The sequence below is a fragment of the Lepisosteus platostomus genome, chromosome 28, assembly GCF_059453375.1.
Source record: "Lepisosteus platostomus isolate fLepPlt1 chromosome 28, fLepPlt1.hap1, whole genome shotgun sequence".
Classification (NCBI taxonomy): Eukaryota; Metazoa; Chordata; class Actinopteri; order Semionotiformes; family Lepisosteidae; genus Lepisosteus; species Lepisosteus platostomus.
This window is the reverse complement of record NC_142638.1, coordinates 3,444,738-3,467,512: the sequence shown is the minus strand read 5'-3', so window position 1 is coordinate 3,467,512 and position 22,775 is coordinate 3,444,738. Positions and strand designations below refer to the sequence as shown.

At 38.4% G+C, this 22,775-nt stretch overlaps 1 protein-coding gene across 1 annotated transcript; it reads right to left on the bottom strand.

Moving 5' to 3' along the window:
- Window positions 1–694: 694 nt before the first annotated feature.
- On the bottom strand, window positions 695–22,726 carry dusp3a (dual specificity phosphatase 3a). The gene is made up of 3 exons (XM_088623278.1): window positions 22,319–22,726; window positions 11,189–11,415; window positions 695–8,263 (listed from the first exon to the last, which is right to left on the bottom strand). The coding sequence occupies exons 1-3, from the start codon at window positions 22,471–22,473 to the stop codon at window positions 8,055–8,057; spliced, it is 591 nt and encodes a 196-aa protein (XP_088479404.1). The 5' UTR covers window positions 22,474–22,726; the 3' UTR covers window positions 695–8,054.
- Between the last annotated feature and the right edge of the window lie 49 nt (window positions 22,727–22,775).

The window sequence follows — 22,775 nt, the reverse complement described above, 5'->3', positions numbered from 1 at the left end:
TACAAGAATGTTACTAGTGTGGTTATGACATTAAGAATGGTTTAAAGCTCTCACGCCTTCGAATATCTCATTGTAATGTGACATTAGGTTGACATACTGTACTCATGATATTTACCTTTAAACAAAAATATTTCCTTTATGATTGTATTTCACCCAGATATTTTGAATGTATTGCCTCTAAGACTTTATATCCTTGTAAGTCTTTCTGAAAATTTCAGATCACCGAACATTGTGAACCCATGTTTTGGAGTGTGTTTAAAAAATAATGAGATGTGTGAACTCTTTTATAGTCATAGACCTCTTTCTCAAGAAAGAAGAGTGGAAGTGGACATCAGGAACCAGAGAGAGGAGTAGATTGGCTAAACGATAGTTTTCTCTTGCGCAAAGGTGGATGCTTTCATGAGTGAGAAACTAAGAACTGTTTCGTGATTTGAAACCATACATTTTCTCCATATTATTTATAGACCCTGCCAGATCAAAGATAAAAGTAGGTACCCGTTGATATTTATGCTTGACTTGACAATTGTAGAAAATTTGCCAAGATGTCTGAAACAAAGAGTAAATATAGTATAGAAACAAGTTTTATTTCATGCTTGAAAGAGAAGAAAAGAAACACAACATTTCAGCTGTGGAGCCTTCTTCGGGTGTCTAAAATATAGTATGGACACAAACAAAAAGGAAAGACAGTCACACATTTGTCTGTTTTCACCATTTATTGCTTAACAAAAGAAAAAAAGTCGTGATAAAACAGACTGAAATCTTATATCAAGTATACATCATGAAGTCCTACTGTAGAATCTTTATCTGCTAAGAAGAAACATGAATTCCCCTCAACCCCTTTATTCTTCTCTTGCAAAGCAAATGCACAATAATAAAATATACCAGAACCTTTCACGTAAGGTTTCTGGGCAGGGGTTAGCGCAACACCTTAGCAAAGAAACAAAACGAACTCAATAAAATAAAACTAGAATAATAGATGCAATCATAATATAAAAGATAAAATTACTAAAATTAACTGTATTAGAGTTGTTGCATTGCATTCATTATTACTCAACCAGCAGATTATCCAGCATCAATATTTATACTTTTCTTGTAATGGAACAGTCTTATGGACTGCTAAAGTTTGTAATTCAAGGGGGTGATTTAGTACAATACATTGGATTTGTTTAGGCCAAATTTCTATCACATTGGTAAAAGTTGCAAGAAATTAATTAACTGCTAGCTTTGCAAGGACTATGAATACTAACTGGCCACGATCATTTATGATAGCAATAATCTACATTATGGAGAGATTCTGAAATGAAAAGTCACAGGTAAAATGCCAAGAACCACAGGAAGGAACGAGTTTGAAAATACATTTAACTGACAACATATCCTGCCGCATTGATTTTCTGGTGTACCAGAAACAGAAACACAAACTGGCCACACTCTGTAAATGGATAATGACCCAGCTCTTGTAAAGTATTAGATGCGGAACAAGCCACCTTCTGCAAATACTAGAGTAGAGATTAATGGTAAAGTTGAGGCTACGGTAAGGATTAGGGTTTCGTTAGTACAATGAATCTACAGTACAGGTTGGTTACTGTTATTACATTCCATTACTTTTCACGTATTTAATTGAGAAAATTGTCCGGAATGGCATTTGTGACCCCAAATCTAAAGTGTTACCCTCAAGGCTACCCCATCATGACATCCCTCATTAATTGCTCTTATTTTAACTGCTAGGAATCTAATGTGCCATCCCAGGCACCAAGATGCCTAGTTGCAGTACAGTGTGTTTTATGTGATAACAGCAGTTAGTATAGGAATGTTTCTGTAAATAGGTACAGTAAACTCATCGCCGGCTGCTGGAATGCTACGAGTCCAATCACTTTGAATGCATTGCTACCAGTCTAAGAGACAGTACTTGTCTTAATACAGCTCACAACTGTAACTTTGGTATTCATTTTTAATTGGGATACAATAAGAATGTTGAAACAGTGAAAACAACATCAGAGACAGACAAGAATGTTACATTGCTCTCTTCCATGATTTCAGCTTTAATGCTGGAACTTGTCTTACAGCCGAATGTGTTAGTTTACACTTGAAACAGTTTGTTAAGGAAGAATCAGAATTACTCATTAACAATCACATCTTACACATGGATAATAAGCAAAAGCCTTTAGAGCTCTTTTAAGTTCACTTATGAAATAGTTAAAAGATAGACTTTTTTAATCCTACGGCTGATGTTTTGTAGCTTGTGGTCACATCTTGCAGGGAAAAAAAATGAACAACAAGAAAAAAACATTTTCCATTTTATAGCCATTGTTTCTTAATAATTCTTAATAAAACCAAAATTATTTTTTTTCTGTTTTATCGCCTTTTGGAACGAATGTATTCAGTTCTTCATTCAGGCTGTAGACATACAGTACTGTACCAGATGCACTAATCACAAATCTGGAACAAAGGACAGGTTGGACTTCTATACAAAGATGCCCTTTACAGGAGAACTCACACAGATCTTAAGTTTTCACACCTCACTGTTAAATAGGAAAAAATTGTAAGCATGCCGATTATATTACAACCTGTAATTTGTACCTTGACATAGATTCAGTGAGCTCTTCTAAACAAGCTTCCCACACTTTTTTGATTAAAAAAGCAACTATAAAAAACTAACTTATCTGTAGATGGCAGTGTTTCTCCAATGCTTAAGTGACCCCAACCAACCACTATAAACACAGTACATTATTATTTTCAAATGATAGTTTTTTTTACATATCTTCATCCATAGGCACTGTAAAATATTACAGAATAGATTTCTAAAAAATAATTTTTAACTAAATCCCAAATCAGCAGCAGCAATGAAAAGGCAAAGCAAGACTTAAAATACTTGAAAATAGAACATTTGGTCTTGTAAACAGTGCATTTCAGTATCGAAGTGTGAAAGCAATGTTTAAGAGAGGTCCTGTTACAATATGGTGCCCACAAGCTAGTATTGTATGCACTTTATCACTCAAATAAGCACAGAACCTTTGTATCTGGATATTTGTACAGAATACATCATGTTTTTTTAGGTTCATGTTTGAATAACAGTCTATTATTCAAAACCCCTTTCAATGATAAAAATCATCTACGACTTAAAACCTGTAAGAGTTATTTTTGAGTTCCCATATCTCAGGCTAGAAGATCTTTAAAAAGCCCAATCTAATGTTAATGTCATAATCTCTTGTGTTTCACAAATACAATAGTTGCCAATGAGCCCCTGATACTGAATAGTACACTGGGACTATTCTAATAGTGAATTCTATATGCTTATGTGAGTGATTACAGACCCTGAAATGTCATATTTCTACAGACGGTTGTTCAATAACCAATTCCCCACATGTATTTAATAGGAATGTTCTAAAATGTTATTTTTTATTTTGAATATTATATTTTCATTACAAAAACACTCATATTTGTAATATGCATTATGAAACTACAAACCATGCAAGGTGTGATGCAAGCTCAGTGATGAACATCAGAGGCACAGTTTGACATACTGAGAAGTTCTGAAGCCTCATAAAATGAAACAAAGGGTGTAACTTTACAGCATAACCAGCAGTGGCAATCCTAATGCGAAATGTACATTTTCAACACCACATTCAAACAGCATTTTAAGATCTGAAATTGAGCAAATATTTTCACCACCCCCAGACTACATACAGTTGATACTGAATAAAAAAAACAAAGTTGAATTATTTCAGATATTTCAAAGCACATATACATGTACTACACACGTGTCAGTAGTGGAGTATTCATTTTGGAAGCACTAAATCTGTATTATTTGTATACAAATTGTAAAGATATGAAGTTTTTACACATTTCACATAGACACACTGGCACATTTGTCAAGAACATAACCATCACCAACACATTTCTCATACATTCGGGTGAGGGTACATGTACATAATAATACACACACACAAACATATACATAAACATATATGCATAAGGTACTGTATATAAGGTTTTAAATATATGCAAAAACACAAATAGTACACACATTAATTTTCTTAATTAATTCTTAGATATATAATAACTCAGATCATTAGATATGAAAAGCCTTGCAGTTCTGAAGTAACCTACAGTACAATTAGATTTAAAACTATAGGTGGATTCTATAATCCTGCGGAGAACAAACATTTCTGATCACTGCTACCTCAGGTGCCGGTGGCAATCCTCTAAGGGAAATGTCTATCTGAGGGACATACTTGAAATGCTCCTATTAGTGTCAATGGATTAGTGAACACATTGGTAAAAGGAACTGCCCAGGTCCATTTGCAGAAATTAGATTGGACTTAGATTGGACCTACCTACAGTAGGTCATAGATACAGGAACACAGTCAACAGAATTAAAGACAGGACAGAGAAGGCAACCTAAAACTGGCCTGCAGTGGTCTTGAGTTGAAGTCACCTGGCCATCAAGGACATTCGACAACCAGAATACCAATGGAACTAAAACATGTGGCCTGCCTTACAATGCAAACAGACTTAAGCCCTATTTTGAGATTAATACTATTTACCCCACGGATATCAGATTCTGCTAACTTCAGTTTCGTCAAAATAGAAACCACTGGGTACTAAGAAACGAGCAGTTAAATGAAATGGCTTCATTGGCTATTTTTCCCATGTCCGTGCTAATCACAAGCACTGCTCAGATCACTGTGGACCGGCAGTCTTCATATGAATTACTCTTGAATAACTGGAAAAACCCACTCAGCAAGTCAATTACATTAATATTACCTTTTGTTAATACGGATATAAAAATGACTGGTAGAGAAAAACTGCTGTATCATGAGCTGCTAAATATTTCCTATGTGTTAATGAATTATTATTGGAAAATATTTGTTTTGTTCAATTAGTTTCCAATTAACACTTTACCTCACAAAATTATGTTCTATTAAGTAAATTAATTCAGATTAACTGATATTCATTCCTGCGCCTACAGTCACATGAATGGAGAACTCAAACTCCTCAGTGATTAAAGACTTGCAAACAGCGCTAATTAGGGCTAATTACGAATTAATTAAATCACATTTAGCTCAGATAAAAAGAAAACCAGAATACTTTATGAGTTATAGAAAATGATAGAGCAGCACCTCTCTGAACATTACAAAGTTCTTTTGTGGACTTTAGTGTGTAGTCCACAAGCTAGCTCGATTGATGCAATGTAAGTACATTTTTAACTGCATTGTATGTGTGACTGGACAGCATGGAACTGGACAGCAGTGTGGCACAGTGGTTGGCATGGCTGCCTCACAGCACTGAGCTCAGGGCCCAATTCCTTGGGTGCTGTCTGCATGGAGTGTACTGTATGCATGTTCTCCTCATGTTCACATTATTTAACTTCTGAGAAAAACTGGCCCTGGTATGCGTGTGTGCATGTCTGTGTTTGCGTGTGCCCTGTGATGCGCTGGCATCCAATCTGTGGTGTATCCTGCCTTGTGCCTGTTGCTAGCTGCTACAGCCTCTGGCTCCCCCATGAATCTATACTGGATAAAGCGGTTCGGAAATGAGTGGATGGATGTGTGACATTGGTGTATTGAACTTGTACAACTCTGTCCTTCCACCCATGATCAGAAAGCTGACTGCCCTGATGAAGTTCATAATAACATAGATCCTATCCGGGAAGCAGGGGGTGCAATATTGAACTGAGAGCATATGATTGCTTGTACCCTGGACACGATACCAATCCAACTGAGGGCCATGGGGCATGGGAGACGTCTGAACAGCTCAGACAGCCTGTTTATGGGCAGTGGGAGGAAACTGGAACACCTGGTGAAAGCTCCCCAGAGAATGCCTTCGATTGTGGGGAGCATTTCTTGCCTCAGCCCAAAACTTAACCTAGGACCAAAGAGCTTTGAGATGGCAGCATCAACCACATTACTGTGCTGCCCAAGAATGTTCTACAGTATTGAAATTATACACTTCCTAACGATAGCTCCATATCAAAGGCTAACCCAGTGCCCAGTCCAACTAAGTATAAAAAGTATAGGAACAACCCTTCCCCAGTAGTAATTTTTCAATCATCCTTCTTCCCCATCACCACCTTTTCAAGAGCTCCTTAGTTAATTCCAACGATTACCAGGGTATCATTCTCTCAGTCCCTTTTTTCAAAAGCTAAAGCAGGAACTGAAATTGTTCTGATGCTGAATCATATAATATTAAGGTTAGCCCAAAGCACATGAACTGTGAGTCAGATATCGAGTATTTAATTTCCACACGACCAAAAGAGTATCTTGTATTTATACAAGGACAGGTCGCCCTTATAAATATTTAGGAATTATTTTTTAAAGCCTTTTTAAAAATACTAAGGTTTGCTTAACCTTAGAGCAAAGTTTCCATCTCTTGAAAAAACAGTAGTCCGATTAGTCTGTGAGAACAGCCAGGACTCAGGGGACAGCAGATGGAGTTGTGCAGCACACTGATCTTCTAACCATTCTCTTCCTGATGCTGGGCTCCAGTTCAGTTCTGTCGACACTTCAGATTAACTGGGGATTCTTGAGTCATACTGCAGCAGATAATAACCAACAAGAGAGAACACCTGCAGAGCAGCAAATGTAACTGGAATAAATTGCAAAACAAAGATTTTTCAATTTTTGACACGTAGATCCAAAGCTTCAATAGTGGCATAAACCTTTGTTAGGACAATTCCTCTTGAATATTTACCTACCGTATGCGTGTGACCAAATTCCAATAAATGTCTTTATCATCTTCCTAACAGTGGACCTGAATTGTACTTACGAAATGTCTGTGTGGGTTTGCGAATGCAGATTCTGATTTTGAATTCAAACAGAGAGTTTAAGTAAAACCCAAGAATTTCACAATAAATGGTCTTATTAAAATGGTTTTGCTCGGCACACAACTTCTCCAAGACCAGTGGAGCAGGTTTAGAGGAATTTCAAGGCAGACACAGGGTATTATTACTGTACACCTTCTGTTTTCTGGACAAGGACCCTGATATTGTTACTATCAATGCAAACTGTTTTTCATCTATGTGGAATGTCATTGATCTGATGAGGAAATGGAACATTACATTTTTCCATTGTTTTCTGAGCTCGCTGCCAACTAATATTATCAGAAATTGTGGAAGATGTCTGGAAGTGTCAGTGCTTAATGTTAAAACATTCCTTTTTATTTCCTGCCATTTCCTGAAAGAAAATACTTATTTTTTGTATCAATTTCTTAATTTGTGTTCCTCAAAGATCACAACCCACTCTTATTAAGTAGTTCCTTTATATTTGTAAAGTATTTTTTTTCCAAAATGACAAAACATTTGCTGTTGGAGTTGAGGAAGGAGAGAATATTCCTAAACAAATTAAGCAATGAAGATACTTTTAAAATGATTTTTGGTGGTTTGCTAACACCCCAACAGTTCTGTTTTTATCCCTCTGTCAAGAAAGTGAACCCTCTCAAAAAACATACTGCAGTGGTAAAGATTTATATCAGGAGTTATCTGAGATACTTTTTAATTTGAATACAATATAGTTAATATATCACCTATCATAAAAGGAAACTGCACCATGTAAAAAACACCCAACCTCAAAATCTTTAGGAAAAACGAGAAACTATTTAAGGCCTCGAAAGGAGTGAATTTTAGTGGAATTCAAATTAGTGAAAAAAGACCCAGAAATCATGAAAAGAACCAACAATATATCACAGTTTCATCCTCAATAAAAAAAACAACTCTAAACAATTTCACGAATACTAATTAAGAATTAAATAAATTAAAAAAATGAAAATCTCTGAGCAGAAAAGGACTTGTACAAGCTGGCAGTGGAACAGTATCTCGATTTGTAAGAAACCCTCAAAAGAAATAAGAGGTTGGGGGGAGGGCTCTGAAATGGACTCTGGTTCACAGGCCTTTTCTCTCCATCGCTGTCAGCGCCCAGCTGATCCTGACAGAGAGCCAAGACAAACCTGACCGGGCCAGCGGGTGAGCAAGGCTGTGATGGGGATGAGAACAGGGAAGTCAGCTGGTCCGGTCCGATTGGACTCTCTGCGAGGCCCCTCTTGCCCGCCTGCGCTGACACTCATTTCCCTTTGATCTTCCCCTCCTTCGCCAGCTTCTCGTTCAGCTGGCACAGCTGTCTGAGGAAGCCGTCGTTGGGGCCGATCTCTCGTTTCTGCCGGACCATGGAGAGAGCCGTCTTGACGTCCATATTGTGGCGCAGCATGAGGTAAGCGATGACCAGGGTGGGCGAGCGGCTGTAACCCTCTCTGCAGTGCACATACACACGGCCTGCAGCAGACAAATGGATCTTGTGACAAATTCTGTACAGCAGGGTAACTCAAGACTCCACTCCTGGCAAACGTTCTATAGGATTTTCATACCTTTACCATGGTTTTGCTGCAGTTTTAGAAACTATTGCCTTTCTGATTCATTAGTGCAACCTACACTTCAATCTGTGGCTTGCAAAATCGGAAAAATGGATCAAACGGTCATGCAATGGGAGTTTTAAAATGTTTCTCAAACGTGAACGACCAAGTCCATTACCATAGCATGCGAATATCATTACAGGCTCCAGCACTACGTGGGGGCGACACCTCGCCTTTGTAGTCCCAGCTGTCCCGGCTTGAGATGAGCCCCAGCTGGGCAGGTCCTGTAGGGGCACACTGGACAGCCCCGGAAGGGGGAGTTTGACACCGACAGTCCCGGAGGGGATTGCAACTGTGTAAGGTTTGTCTTTTCTGTTTCTTTTTTTTTGCACCTGTCCCACTGTACAGTGCCACTACGGCTGGCTGTTCCTTTTCCACAAGGTTTATTTTATTTTTGGCCTTACGCGCCCAGGTCTACCAGAGTGGACCCTGCTGATTAGGGTAAGCCCAGCCTGGAGGTCACGAGGCACAGTGGTACACTTTCTTTTTGGCCCATGATAACCTCACATTCTTGCTTCTGTCCCCTCACTCTTTTCACCGGGGCCCGCCACAGTGCCTTCCCCACCGCACTGTCACAAAGCCTATAGCTACTTTTGCGAACAATTGTCCCTCAATTTTGCTGGTGATTCACCTTGTAGCTGTTTCACTGAAGTCCGAGAGCTGTCCTTATCCGACACAGAATGCTACAGCTAGCACATGACACAGAATATTGAGCAGGATATGCTTTAGTCACTGCTACAGTGCCTTTGAAATGACCCTTGCGATTTTTATATGAGAAGCATCCTGACATGGCACTGTAAGAGACTGATGTTGGACCACTCTATCAAACCCACTCGCTCTTAAGGTTTTCACTGGCTTGCAGCTTCTCACTCCCACTTTTTCAGGAGTAGATGGCTGGCAGCTTCCACTATTTCCAGAGTCCACCCTAGTGAGACTTCCTCTGAACAGGAGGATTTCTGTCCTGATTTATGACACCAACCAAAGCTGCCAAAATGGAAAGAAAAAAAAGATGCTCCTAATTACTCTACTATTTCTAAGATGGTATAAAATCCATTCAGATAAATCTTTAAATGCAAGACTTTGTCCACTCCAATTAAAGACATAACAATTGGTCAGTGTCTACTTAGGTGTGGACAATGTGCTCCGTCTAACCTCTGACCTCTGAAGTTAAATAACACTGAATCTCCCATTAGTGCTCATGTCATGTTGCAGTTAATAAAACCAACATAAACAAGAAATATAAACAAAGGACATGCAGAAATCAAAACAGCTACAGTGCTTGCAAAACTACTTATCATCTACTGATGATGTCCCATTCTGTTTAATTAGAAATGATGTACAGTATACACACTTTTTTAAGTGAATATTTATCAAATAATCAACTTTCAAACTGAACACTTTCATGGGTGAAAGAAGTCACATGTCAGCAAAAACTGACAAGATGAGCTTTTCCTCCGTTTCTCTTTAAGCAAAGACGACACAATGTTGGTTCATCTTCCTGTGGTAGCTCAAAAATGCTCAAAGGAGACCACAATTTCTAATTCCTTCCTCCCTGTCTGAGAAGGATCTCCTACTTTTCAAGCTAGTGGAATAAATCAACTCGATCTGAGGCAGTTTTTGTCATAGTGGTTTAAAGCAGTTTTTCTTAGGATGGGTTGCTATTCTCTATTTACCATAATCATTTAGCATTTTCTCCATGGTTTTACTACACTGCGCTAAGAGTAAAAATGGCATAACTGTACAAACATTCATCTCATTATATCATTTTGCATCTGTGGTGCAAAGTAGTCAAACTGCAGCAAAATCGAGATCAGATTCATCAAAGAGGACTTTTGTAATGATTAGGTTTTTATTTATTTTAAATAAAAAGGTAAGCATTTGAAATCACAGCAGGGAAACGAAGCACACTTGCATTCTCTAGAGTGTGAAAATAATTTAAACATACAACCGCAAATCTAGTTCTATATTCATTGCCTTCCTTTGTGAGATCTCTTGAAAACTTATTACAGCAATGCACTGGGAGTAAGGAAGATACTGTAAGATTGCCTAAGGTATGTAAATTGTACACGCATATCCCTGTTCCCTGTGGCAATACAGGTAGATTAGCAGGATATGCAATGAAAGAAGAAAACATTAAAATGGTTTATAATCATTCTATTAATTTTTCCTAACCGGCCATTTAAAATATCTACAGCAGCAAAACCTTATTCACCATACTCACTTGTAGTTTAATCTTGTTTAGTTTAATTCTAACTAAGAAGTAGGGGTGGGGATACGCGTGTTGCACAGTGTTACAAACTCCATTGCTGAAGCACTGAGTACTGCAGCCTTTAACATACTTCCATATTCAGAATGTTTTGTGCAATCCTTTGTTTTCTGGAATGGTTAGTCGATACCAAAAATAATATTCCATCATTTAAAGAATCACGAGAAATATTTAAGGGCAATTGAAAGAAAAAAGTCAAATAATATTTCTTGTAAATCAAGTTACAGGTCAAGCAGTCTGCACTCTTTACATATACTGTATCTTCTGCTGCACCATATGCTCATTCTGCAGTTTGTTATTTATACAACTTATAAATTACTTATAACATATAGAACACCTTGTATAAATGTGCTATATTATTATATTAGGAGGTTCTGCTGCAGATGGAAAAATAATCTATAGGTATTACCAGCTAGCTAATATAGCATTTATTTCCTACCTCCTTCTAAAAGGGGCAACTAAACGACACAACTGTGACAGCAGAATACAGTTCTCTGCAGCAGTATCTGGATGCGTCTTTACCGTCTTTCTGAGCCAGGGCTTTGTCGATGAAATCCGCCCCCTCCTCGAAGAAGGCACTGAGGTTGAAGTGCTCCGTGTCGTTGGCCTTCATGCCATGGTAAGTGATGCCCGTACCAGCGTAGAAATCAGCACTGGTGTTGACGTGCATGAAGGAGTTTCCCTCGGCCGCGTTCAGGATGTGTGTCACCCCCAGCCGCTGAAGCCTCATCACGTTTTGGGCCACAAACCTGCAATTCAGTACATTTCAGCCTGAGCAGCGCTGCTCGAAAGGATGACTATGAGGCACAAGTACAGAATTCCACTTTTTATTCATGGGTATTTGTGTTGTACTGTTTAGGAATAACAGCCTTTTTCATGTTCAATCCCCCCATTTCAGGGGAGCAGAAATACTGTGACAATTGGCTGGTTCTTCTGGATCAGGTGTTTCCTGTGGCAGTGATAGTAAAGATAAAAGGGCTGTAAGTGCAGTGTTGGATTGAGCCTCTGCTCTTCCCTGTGGTGTCTGTCTTTGGAGCCAGTGGGCCTAAACCAACATGAAGACTAGAGAACAGTCTATGAAAGAAAAGACTAATTCAATCAGAACCACAGCACAGAAACTGGGCATAGCAAAATCAACAATTTGGAATATCTTGAAAAAGAATGAAACCACTGGTGTACTTAGCAATTGGCAATGACCAGGTAGGCAGAGGTAACCAGAGGTTGATGATAGAAAATTATCAGAACCGTGCAGAAAATTTTAAAAACAGCTGTTGCTGAAATCACCAAATATCCACATTGCAGGAATGTTGGTATCACAATCTCCTACTCACAGAAGACTTCAACAGCAGAATTATATTATATGCACCACAAGATGCAAACCTCTCTTCAGCACCAAAAATAGAAAGGCCAGGTTACAATTTGCTAAAAAGTACACAGATGAGTTTTGGAACAAAGCGCTCTTGACAGATAACACAAAGATAAACTTCTACCAAAATGAATGCAAGGTGAATTGGTGGAGAAGGGCATGAACTGCTGATGATCCAAAGCACCACTTTATCTGTGAAACATGGTGAAAGAAGTGTCATGGATTCGACATGCATGGCCACCTTTGGAACTGGCTCATTCATCTTTATTGATGATGTAACTAATGATTACAGTGGTGGAATGACTTCACAATTTGTGCAGAAACATCGTGTCTAGGTCAATCTCCTGATTTAAATCCAATCGAACAACAACCCAAGTTTGGTGTTGTCAATGCAAGTTTGATGCTGTTATTATATGCAAAAGATTTATACTATTTTAATTTATCCCAGTAGCTATGCTCACCTAAAATGGGTAGATGGAACACAAAATGTCGTATTTATTAATATATTAAAGCAGAAAAACCCAGGAAAAAAAGGCGACATTCTGTTCTTTTGCCTCAAATTCATCATTTCATCTAAAATGCGAATTCCTTGAGTATACAGCAAAAACAGCAATTTTGACTTCAGCGTCCCAATATTTACAGATTACTCTGTAACTAAGAAAGATCAGAGTTCTGCAGTTTGAGTCTTGCAGAAATTATGTCATGATTTTGTTGTTTTCTGGTAGGTCTATGCTTATACTGTACCTTGAACAGGTTATAAAATCAACCTGTCTTGGTTATACTGAAATGGGTATTTTACAGTATAATCACTTATCTATCAAATTTATATTCCCAACACTTGTCCTTACAAAATCTGGCTGCTGCTCGGAAATGGTAATGAGGTAAGCACTCTTAATTGTCAGAGCAACAGCACTGAGAAACTGAGACTGAGAAAATCTGCTCCCATGTGATGAAAGGAAATCCAATACTGCAATCCATCCTAACATCACATCAGCAAATGAATGCACTCCACTCCTGACCTGGGACCAGAAAACCAGGATTTGAAAACTCATGGCAGCAGCTCCCGAGACACCATTGAGATACTTATTGTGGTGAAATTCTGAAAGAGACACTCACTGTCAAGAGTGTTAAGAGGTGTGTTTATCTGCATTAGGTCATCAAAGGAAAATTTGTAGAAACATGATAAATAAACTTTGTACCATCATCACTCTGCAAATTCACCATTCCCACATTTTTCAGTTTTTTTTTAAGCTCCATCTATTTTACTCATTAGTTCAAACAGATAAAGCACTGATATCAAAAACATTATGTAACAGGGCTTCAGGCCTCTCTAACTTGCCTGGTGGCGTCTGTAGTTTACTTCACTACCATGCCCCATCAACCGTAATGAAAAGTAGTTCTTCCATTTTTAGATGGTGGAGATGCCTGTCTATGTTAGCAGCTCCTGAGGGATGGAAGAGTTTCAGACCAGTGTGGACTCAGCATAGAGAGCTTGGCACCTACCCAGAGTCTTCTGAGCTGCTAGGGCACACTGTACAATACCGAAAATAGATTCAGAGTACAAAGTATGTTGAACACAGAGCTGCATTTCATATCAGTACAATGCTGCCTTCTAGTTTGCCTCTAAGGACACTCACCTCACCTTTGGGAATGACAATGCGAATTTTCAATCACTCTGTCACACTCTTTACAGTGCTTGTCTTAAATTCACTCTTGAAAACACACACACTGACACAAAGGCAAGGCCACCAGAACTACGCATGTTTTGAAGCAGCCAGTATGCTTTTGGTACAGAGCCAGAGTGGTAGAATGCTCTTTGAGCTGCTCTTCATGATACTCAGCAATAACTCATTCCAAGGAGACTGTGGCTTTTTATTAATTTTACTGGGTGCAGTCTGCCTGCCTGGTTAGACAAAACAACCAACTCCTCTGCATTCAGCAGAGATGCTATAAGCCTTAGAAAGCTAAATGAATCATCAGCAAATATTTTTTATAATGCAGGCGCAATTGTTTTTTAGATTATACACCAATCTTTCAGCTCTCAGTGCTGTTACTGTACCCACAGGGGAAGAATGACACAATGCAGACATGCCTCTCTGGGTTGTAATAAAAAAAAACAATTTCTGTATCATTTCAAACTAAAAAAGAGCATTGCTTAGTTTGAAGGTATGCATTAGTTCATGTTTATAACCAACATACAAGCACTTAACACATCAGGGATACCAAATGTTGGCTTATTATGTTTGTGTGAGTAACCTACCTTTTTGTGCTTAATAAATGTCTGATATGTGCTGTCTAGTATATATTTATCTTTAACCTTTAGTCATATTTTCCAAAATAGTATTGTATGTTGTTTCCAGTGAAAAAAATGCATTCCCCATTATGTAATATAAAATAAAGATCACTGTAGCATTTTCAAATCATTAAGACAATGCTACATTTACTTATTCTCTCCACCAGATTTCACTGAACTGGTGACTTCCTTTTCCTCAGTGGGACCCAGTTAAGTAAAAACAATGATTGATTGTCTTGTTCAGAAGGTGGATTAATTGGCTGAAGAAATACGTCAATCACACATCCAGTATCTCGTAAGATATTTTTCTGCTGTTGGGAGGGACACTTGATTCTCTTATACAGTATTCTATCCAACTGTGCTGCGATTCCTAGGTTCTGTGGGTCTTGAATTATGTTTATTAAGCAGTATTATATACTGTACTTTCTTCTGCTATTCATGTCTGCCTGACCAATGCCTATTGGCATTGCTACTGTGGATCGAATACAATGAATGGATGGATTCATGCATTTTTGCGGTTTTATTGAATTGACTACAGTATTATAAGTATTAAAAGCAATGCATATGGAGAGTTGCACTGTCATATACAGCATATCACATCACACTCTTTTCTTCTATATCTCCTATAAACAAAATGTTCAGGCAAGGAACATATCCAGGATAAATCTCTACTGTCCTAATATTTTAGATTTTTCATTTTCTTGACTTAATCTAAATGTTTGTTTTAATATTCAAATATTTTTCTCCACATTACATACAGTATACATCATGATGTACTTTATGGCATTTATTGATCATGATCTACACTGTTTGTAGCACATACTGTATGTGAGAGTCTATGGAATACAATGAGCACCTTTTTAAACAAAATCCACATTAAACAGTTTTATTTTTATGTCTCAGTACTTATCCCTCATCCATCACATCACATACAGTAGGGCAGATCAAAGATGATGAGAGTAGCACATCCCCTCTCTCTTTCCTTACGTCTGTCCTCAGGGTGTCATTCATTAATGAAACTGATCTAGAGGTCGTCCCATTACTCTTAAACTCTGTTGCAGAATCTTTTCACAAATGGGATTGTGAATTTGCAATTATACAGTACTTTTTTATCGCCTGGAAACAAAGACTGCTTTATTGGTGATTGCCTGTTTTCAATGCATGCCCTTCAAACCACAGATGGATTTTCTTCATGCTACAGTATAGCGTGTTACAGTCCTCTGCACATACATTATTGATGACGTTTCCAGAAAGCCAATACAAAGAAAAGGCTGTTTGTATCAGAACATCCCATGATCAGTAGGGTTTTAGCAAACCCTACAGGTTTTAGGATATTTAGGGCAGAACTACATATATAAAGTAAATATCTAAAATTGGTGAGATGGAGATTGAGCATCCATCATAAACAAATATCTCTATATTAGATCTACTATACAACTATCAGACAGATACCGTTGTCTATGCATTAGGGAATTACAGGAGTAGGAATTCAAATTGTTTCCTGATTTTTAGTTTATCATCTAGTCAGGTTTCTGAGGTGTTCCAGCCTGTAGGGTCCTACATACCTTATACAGTTATAACTTTAATATACTGTATATATTCAAAACAATGCACTACAGAACATAACAGAAGCCAGCAGTGTTCATGTTTATATTATATTAATAGTCTTTTCACAGTCCATACAGTCTAGTTTTGAGGCTGCCTTTAATCTATTACTCAAAAAACAACTTTAATCCTACTATGTAATTTTAAAATGAAATGGAAAAACTGAAAGAAAAATTAGAAGATAATGGCATATTTTAAAAGCAAACATTTGTGAATCAAATCTACTGTAAAGCCTCTGCTATAAAATTTTGGGACTTTTTTAGATTAAGTTTTCTTGAACTGCTCAATAAAGTGTTTTAGCTAAATCTCTTCATAAAGCTTCATATTAAGAATCTCTTTATATGCTGGGAAATTTGGACTCTGCTGTACTTTGCACTCTACAGTATAATCTGGATACAATTACATAAAGATACCTAAGGACTAATTACAGTAATCAATTAAAATGGCTCAAAATATTTGTTATAGTAGGAGCTACTGCAGTTTTTCTTTAACACAGCATTAAACTGGAAAGACGACTAATTATAGGCAGACTGGCCAAACAACAGTCAGTTTTATAATTCGTTATGGACCAGATTATTACATTTAATAATCAGTAACAATGGCCTCAAAAAATCACGCCAGACTCAGTATAACCAATAAAGCAAATCTGTATCTCTTGGGGGACATTAATAATGCTCAATGTCCACAATTGCCATAGCATCCCAGGAGCAAGGCTGAGATTAGGTGGGTAGGAGTCTCTTGGCAAAAACTCATCTATCCTAACATCTAACAGCATCTATCCTGTGACTTCCTGGTGTACCTTCTGCCTTGCAGTGATGTCAGTGTGAGACACGCAGCTCCTCCAATCAGTAGCCAACTCGCCTGTCACGGCCTATGGAGCTAGCAGTGAGTGATAAATCAGTGATGAGTGTCAGAGGAGCATCCATTCCCATTCTCCTTGTGCAGTGCAGTACTTATGATAGAAAAAAAACTGTTATTACTGCCATTAACCTGCTCTATAGAGACCTGGCAACATACCAATAACTGTGTTCAAACTGAAGATAACTCAGACAAACTAGACATATGAACACCATGCAAGAGAACATAGGTGTGACTTTCCACACAGTCCCAGGGTAATGCTCTGACCTTAATCACAGAATATGTCACCACCAGCATAAGCATGCTTTAGTTGTTCCACAAACTGTTTTGGAGGTTACTGCTTTGCTAGTCAGCTACAAACAAAAACAACAAAATAAAAAGGCTGAGTGCGCATTCTGTCTTTGGACCTGTGTGGGCATTTCACTCCACAGCTGTCAGGTGAGTTTCTGGAAAAGACAAATTTAATTCTGCCCTGCTTCAACAGCCTTGCTGCCAAAGACAGTAAATTCAAGAGTTGATTGTAATTGTAATGACAGTAAACTGCATGCAAGGCTGAGCACCCACAGAACACTGCACATGGACTGGCATTAATTTATAGCTGCACTTTATCGGTAGCCTGGCCTATGCATACACTACCAACAGAAGTCAAAGCAGATTGCTCTACAATGTTTGGGAAGCCTGTGTTGTGGAGCAGTAAAAACTGTAAAAGCCTCAAAGGCAAGAAGTCCATTTAGCACTGGAGAGAAACAGAGTGCTGTCAAAATGTTTATGATGTGATGACTTACAGAGGAAAAAGAGCCAGAATAATTAAGATTTTTTAGACCCCACGGTTCTGGCTATGCGCACAACTGAGGTGGTGGTACAGTTTCAAGATATTGTTGAGTGTATACAGTATGTGCTCTTCACTATACTGTATATCTTCATGAGTGACTATTAAATTACTAGTAAATGAATGAGCATGATAAGCTGATTGGCCTTGACTCATTTACAGCTATTTCTACAAAATAACCACTGTTATAAACAAGAAGAGGCCATTTGGAAATTGTGGATATTTCAGTGCACATTATACTGTGTACAGTACTTTAAACAAGGTGTGCACTGTGATAGACTAGGATGCCAAGTCACCACTGGCCACACTCTTGAAATTAAAATTCTGTAGTACAAGACAGGAAACTCATCTTACAAATGGTTTATTTGTAAGCTAGTCCAGAACTGCTTCAGGCAGCTACCCGGCTGAAACCAAATTAAAAACCCTAGCTCCACATTTGGAGCACTAGCTCCACTTGGCCCCTCAGTTCCTCCCTGACTTATTATTGTCCCACTCCCCACTTTCAATCCTTATATTCTGGTCTTCCGTCGCTCCACCCAGCCCTCTACACTCTAATGCCTTTGTATGCTATACCCTAAAGCTCTGGAACTCTGTCCCAAAGGACATCAGAGAGTCAGCTTCCCTGATCTTTTTCAAATCTAGACTTAAAACCTTTTTTAGAAAGGCTTTTATTTAACTGGTGCTGTGTGCCCCTTTACTCCTACTGTATTCCATACCACCTTCTACTATCTACTCTTATGTTTTTTCAAACACAGACTATCTAATAAGTTAACCGGGTACTAGAAGTCTCTTTTTCACCTTTAACATGTAGCTAGTGTCCAAACCACAACTCTTTAACTCTTTAACTCTTTAACTCTTTAACTCTTTAACTCTTTAACTCTTTAACTCTTTAACTCTTTAACTCTTTAACTCTTTAACTCTTTAACTCTTTAACTCTTTAACTCTTTAACTCTTTAACTCTTACAAACAAGGCTTCACTGATCTTTAAAAGACAAAGATCAACCCTTGGCATGCCCCTTTATACTCTGAGAGGCAAACTAATCGCTATCACCTGAATTACTGCCTCATCACCTAGGAAACAAGCTAATCAGTGTTCCCTCTGCCCACCTGGAAATTTAGCTATCCAGTTTGTAGAGGCTTCTGAAAACTCTTGGCCCAAAATATACTCCTTCCATAACTCACAGCTCCTAAAATCTTTTTCCACTCAGTCCTGAGTCCCAAGCATTAGTTTCCAAACTCAAAGATAAAGATAATGTTTGGGAGCATTGAACAATAAAGATAAAAAAAGATAATTAAAACTTTTAGTATTAACTGATAATGTTTCACATTATATTACACATTTAAATTTTGAAATAATAGTAATAAAGAAATGACTAAAAAGTGTCCACAAAGTTTATACAGTATACAGTATAGTGGTATAATCACATAAGATAAAGCAACTTGTAGTATTAATACTTTTATTTAGAAATATTTTCCTTATTTCCCAAAGATTCAGAGGCTCTTAAATAAAACAACTTTATAAGACAGCAACATGCAAGCAGACTTCAACAGTGTAAAAGCAAAAAGTGAGAAGGAAAGCATTCCTACCATGCTTGTTTTGTTAAATTCAAATCCAAATTTTAAGTATTTCTGCACACCTTCCTGTTTCATTGAAAGGTATGTCTCAAAAAATGTATGACTCATAATACGGATGGCTTTCATGGCTGGGAATATTTCCATCTACTAAATCACCATGTGAATGATCCCTCCTTCTCTGTATGCAAAGTTGAAACGTCTCCTGGCTTTGGAGTGCAGCCCTCATTGTTTCTGAGCACAGAGGAGTTAGGGCTGAGAGTGCTGCTGCAGCCATTAATCAAAGCAACCTGCTAATGAATTTCATTTCTTTCCTCACTAGTTCTGTTCATCACCAGAAACCATTTTCACACATCGGTCCATCCCACCACCCGTCAGCCACACAACTTATTTCAGGGTCTGATTTTCTTGGGAAACAAAAAACAGAAAATAGCCGATGAAAAAAAAAAACAGAAAATGACATCTGAGAGTGGTGAAAATACAGTCACAGCTTGTCTCAAACACACTTCGAGTTCCCATCACCCAACAGTTTAACCTTACATAGTGGAAGAACACCGACTGCACTTCATGACAAGCATTAAAAGAGAGAAGTACAGTACAAGCAATGCCACACTACCTTTTTAAAGGACTGGGAACAGGAAGGCAATCTTTTTGCCCTGTGAGACAATACTACGTTGTAGTGAATAAAAAACTGGATCCCAGGGATGAAAATTTCTAACTAGAAACACTTGCTGAGTGACTCATGTGGTGGGGGTGGATGTCGTCTCTGTACAATCTAGGTTTTGCTGATATGAAAAACGTTCAACTCAAGTTATATTTAGAGCCAATGCTAGAATGTTTTTTTTGCTGTTCATTTTTTAGCTTATGTATCATTTTGGAAGCACAAGTATGTTTTCTAATATATCAGTACAGTTTTATACGGATAATTTTCTATGACTTGCAACTGCTTGGCATATACTGTACAGTTCAGCATGCTGAATAGTTAAGATTTTTAAAAATCACAATCCAAATACATTTTTAACGTTGCCTTAGCTGTGTTTTTCTAACTGTGTGGGTTGCTGCACATTTATGGCTTTTCATTCATTTCATCCTAAAGTAAGGTTCTCTTTCTGCACATATTCCATTCTAACCTATTGTAATACGCAAGGGTTGAGTACTGTAGGTCTGACTAAGAATCAAGCTCCAGTTGCCTGTACTGCTTCCGAAGCAATCATCTTTTTACCTTTTAGCCAAAGCTTGGAACATGATCTGGTTAAATATAACAGCCAGGGGCATATGTTTAAACCAAAAACAAGACAGACAAATGAGAATGCATTTAAACTAATTCAAAAATAATAAGCTATATTCAGTGACTAAAGGAGTTTCTGCCAAATATTGAGAAAAGGTGTAAATACTCATGCAAGCAACATATTTTAGATTCCAGTTCTTCTTTGCAAATTGTGCAGATGGTTAGCTTCTTTCACCCATAAAAAGTGTTTTGTTTTTTGTATTTTGTTGCTCCAAAACACTCACTTTCAAATGTGTCTCCATCATTTGCAGTTTAACAAAAGGGACACCATCGAAAGGAAGCTAATACCTTTGGAAAGAACTGTGCCCCTTGGGTTTGGCACAGCTGTGGTACTGTAATTGTGAATAACATTTAACGGACTAATATAATGCTACTGGAACTCCCAGACTGATGCACACAGAGGGGACAATCCACTTTGCTCTTCGATATTTTGAACAAGCAATTGTAAAGAAAGAGAAACAATTTGAATAGTATAGCAGTGTGAGTCACTGGCATGCCCAGTCTTTAAATACTATGTAAGAAGATGCACTGCCTGTGTGGGAACTCGGGAATTTCACTTTGATCCTAAGAGGGAAGTATCCTTTTCTCCTTGGTCTCTCTCGGGTGTTGCTGAGATCTATAATCTGGATGAGGAATGCTGTCTGTCCTCATTCCCACTGCATTTTGACAGATTTACTGTTTAAACATGCTTTATTAATCCGTTACATGAATTTGCATAGGTGTGGCTCTAAAAACTCTAAAAGCTGAAGTAGAGTAATTCACCCGAATTGTCGTCCATTTGCACCGAAAAGACTGGAAATTAATTTGTTTTTAACCTGTCAATCCTTTACTTTTGAATAATAACTCCTTCACGCAAATCGAATATTTTCTCATGCTTCTGTTGCATCGAACAAACCCAAGTCCCGGAGTACAAAGAATGAAACAGGTGGGCCGGCGATTTATTTTGACGTTTCTTTTCAGGTGCAAAATGTCCAGTAGGTGCACTTGGCTGGCACTGTGCTGTATGCGAAGAAGCTAAGAGCGTTTGCTTTGTGCTTTGTGCATGAAGACACCGACGAGACCTTAATGTGCACACGAGACAGGTCAGCTTGACTGGCGACACGCTATAATGAGCACGTAATGAGCGCACGCCCCTCAGTTCCAAGCTCGAGTCGCTTATTTTCAAACCTCAACCCTGAAAACATCACTGAAAACAGTTTAACCGACAGAGAAAATAAATAGAAGTGGCCATTTCTCCATTAAAATCCTTATCTCTATACCACAGCCCTCCTTTACAACTGTACAGTTTTGACCAACCCCTAGCGATGAGCGACTGTGTATTTTACTGTAGCGTTATTGTTCTGTTGATGTAATGAATAGTAGCAATTGTACGAAAAACAACAATAATTGTTAACAGTTTAAAGTTGATGATAATTAACCACGAATGCTAGCGTTCAAATCAGCTACCAGATACTGAAGATGTACGTATAAAAATGGTTGTGTGTCAAATAAACACTGCTAGACTAAAAAACACATAACATTCAGATATTAATGGGTGACTCTAGTCTCTGGATTAATTTGAAATGAATATCTGAATGCATACTATAAGTAGGCCACAAACATCAGATTTTTAATTTAAGATCAGGTGATGCATTTGATTTGACAGGAAGATGCACATCCTGAAGGTTATGAAAACAACACGACATTATGTTCCGCACCGCACCTTCTCCTGCTCAGATTTGTTTAGGGTTGCTAAGGAGAAGGATACACCTTTTCTCAAATAACGCTGCTTCTGTTACGGAGGGAGCAATGAGCAAATAGCAAATAACTGGAATCCAGTTTGGAAGAAATGGAAAACTTACGCGTTACCCACGTAAATCCTGGGAAATACCTCATTGTAGTGCTGTGTAGGCAGGCTGTAAAATCCGCTGCCGTTTGACAGCAGCTCGTTAAGTTCTTGCACTGAGATCTGGTAGTCTGACATGTTGACTTTGGCCGGGCTCTGGTTCTTCTTCATGTGGGAAAAGCCTGCGATACCCCGCGAGTTATTTTAGAGGGGTGAACAAGTGTCAGGTTACTGTGCGAGCCCGGGCGGTGTCGGTTTCTGATTTTGGACCATCGCTTTTTTTCTCTCTTTTCTGTGTGCTCTGTGGATTTCCAAGGCGCACTCGCTCGCTCCGTCACTCCCCGCCCGACACACCCCGGGCTTCAGTCCGCTTGCACACCAGAGAGGAACGGGTCGGAGAGAAAGGCGCTCCGCGGGGGAGATCGAGCGAGCGACGCGCACAGGGTGGCGACCAGGACGCGACAGGCACGGGG

Bases quoted from the DNA above. Each gene is read 5' to 3' on its own strand.
- dusp3a (XM_088623278.1), bottom strand. From the start codon at position 22,473: ATGAAGAAGAACCAGAGCCCGGCCAAAGTCAACATGTCAGACTACCAG. The intron at 11,416-22,318 runs GTAAGTTTTCCA...ACTGAATTGCAG, and splicing joins AGGATTTACGTGGGTAACGC to GTTTGTGGCCCAAAACGTGA. The intron at 8,264-11,188 runs GTAAAGACGCAT...TGTCTGCTGCAG, and splicing joins AGCCCTGGCTCAGAAAGACG to GCCGTGTGTATGTGCACTGC.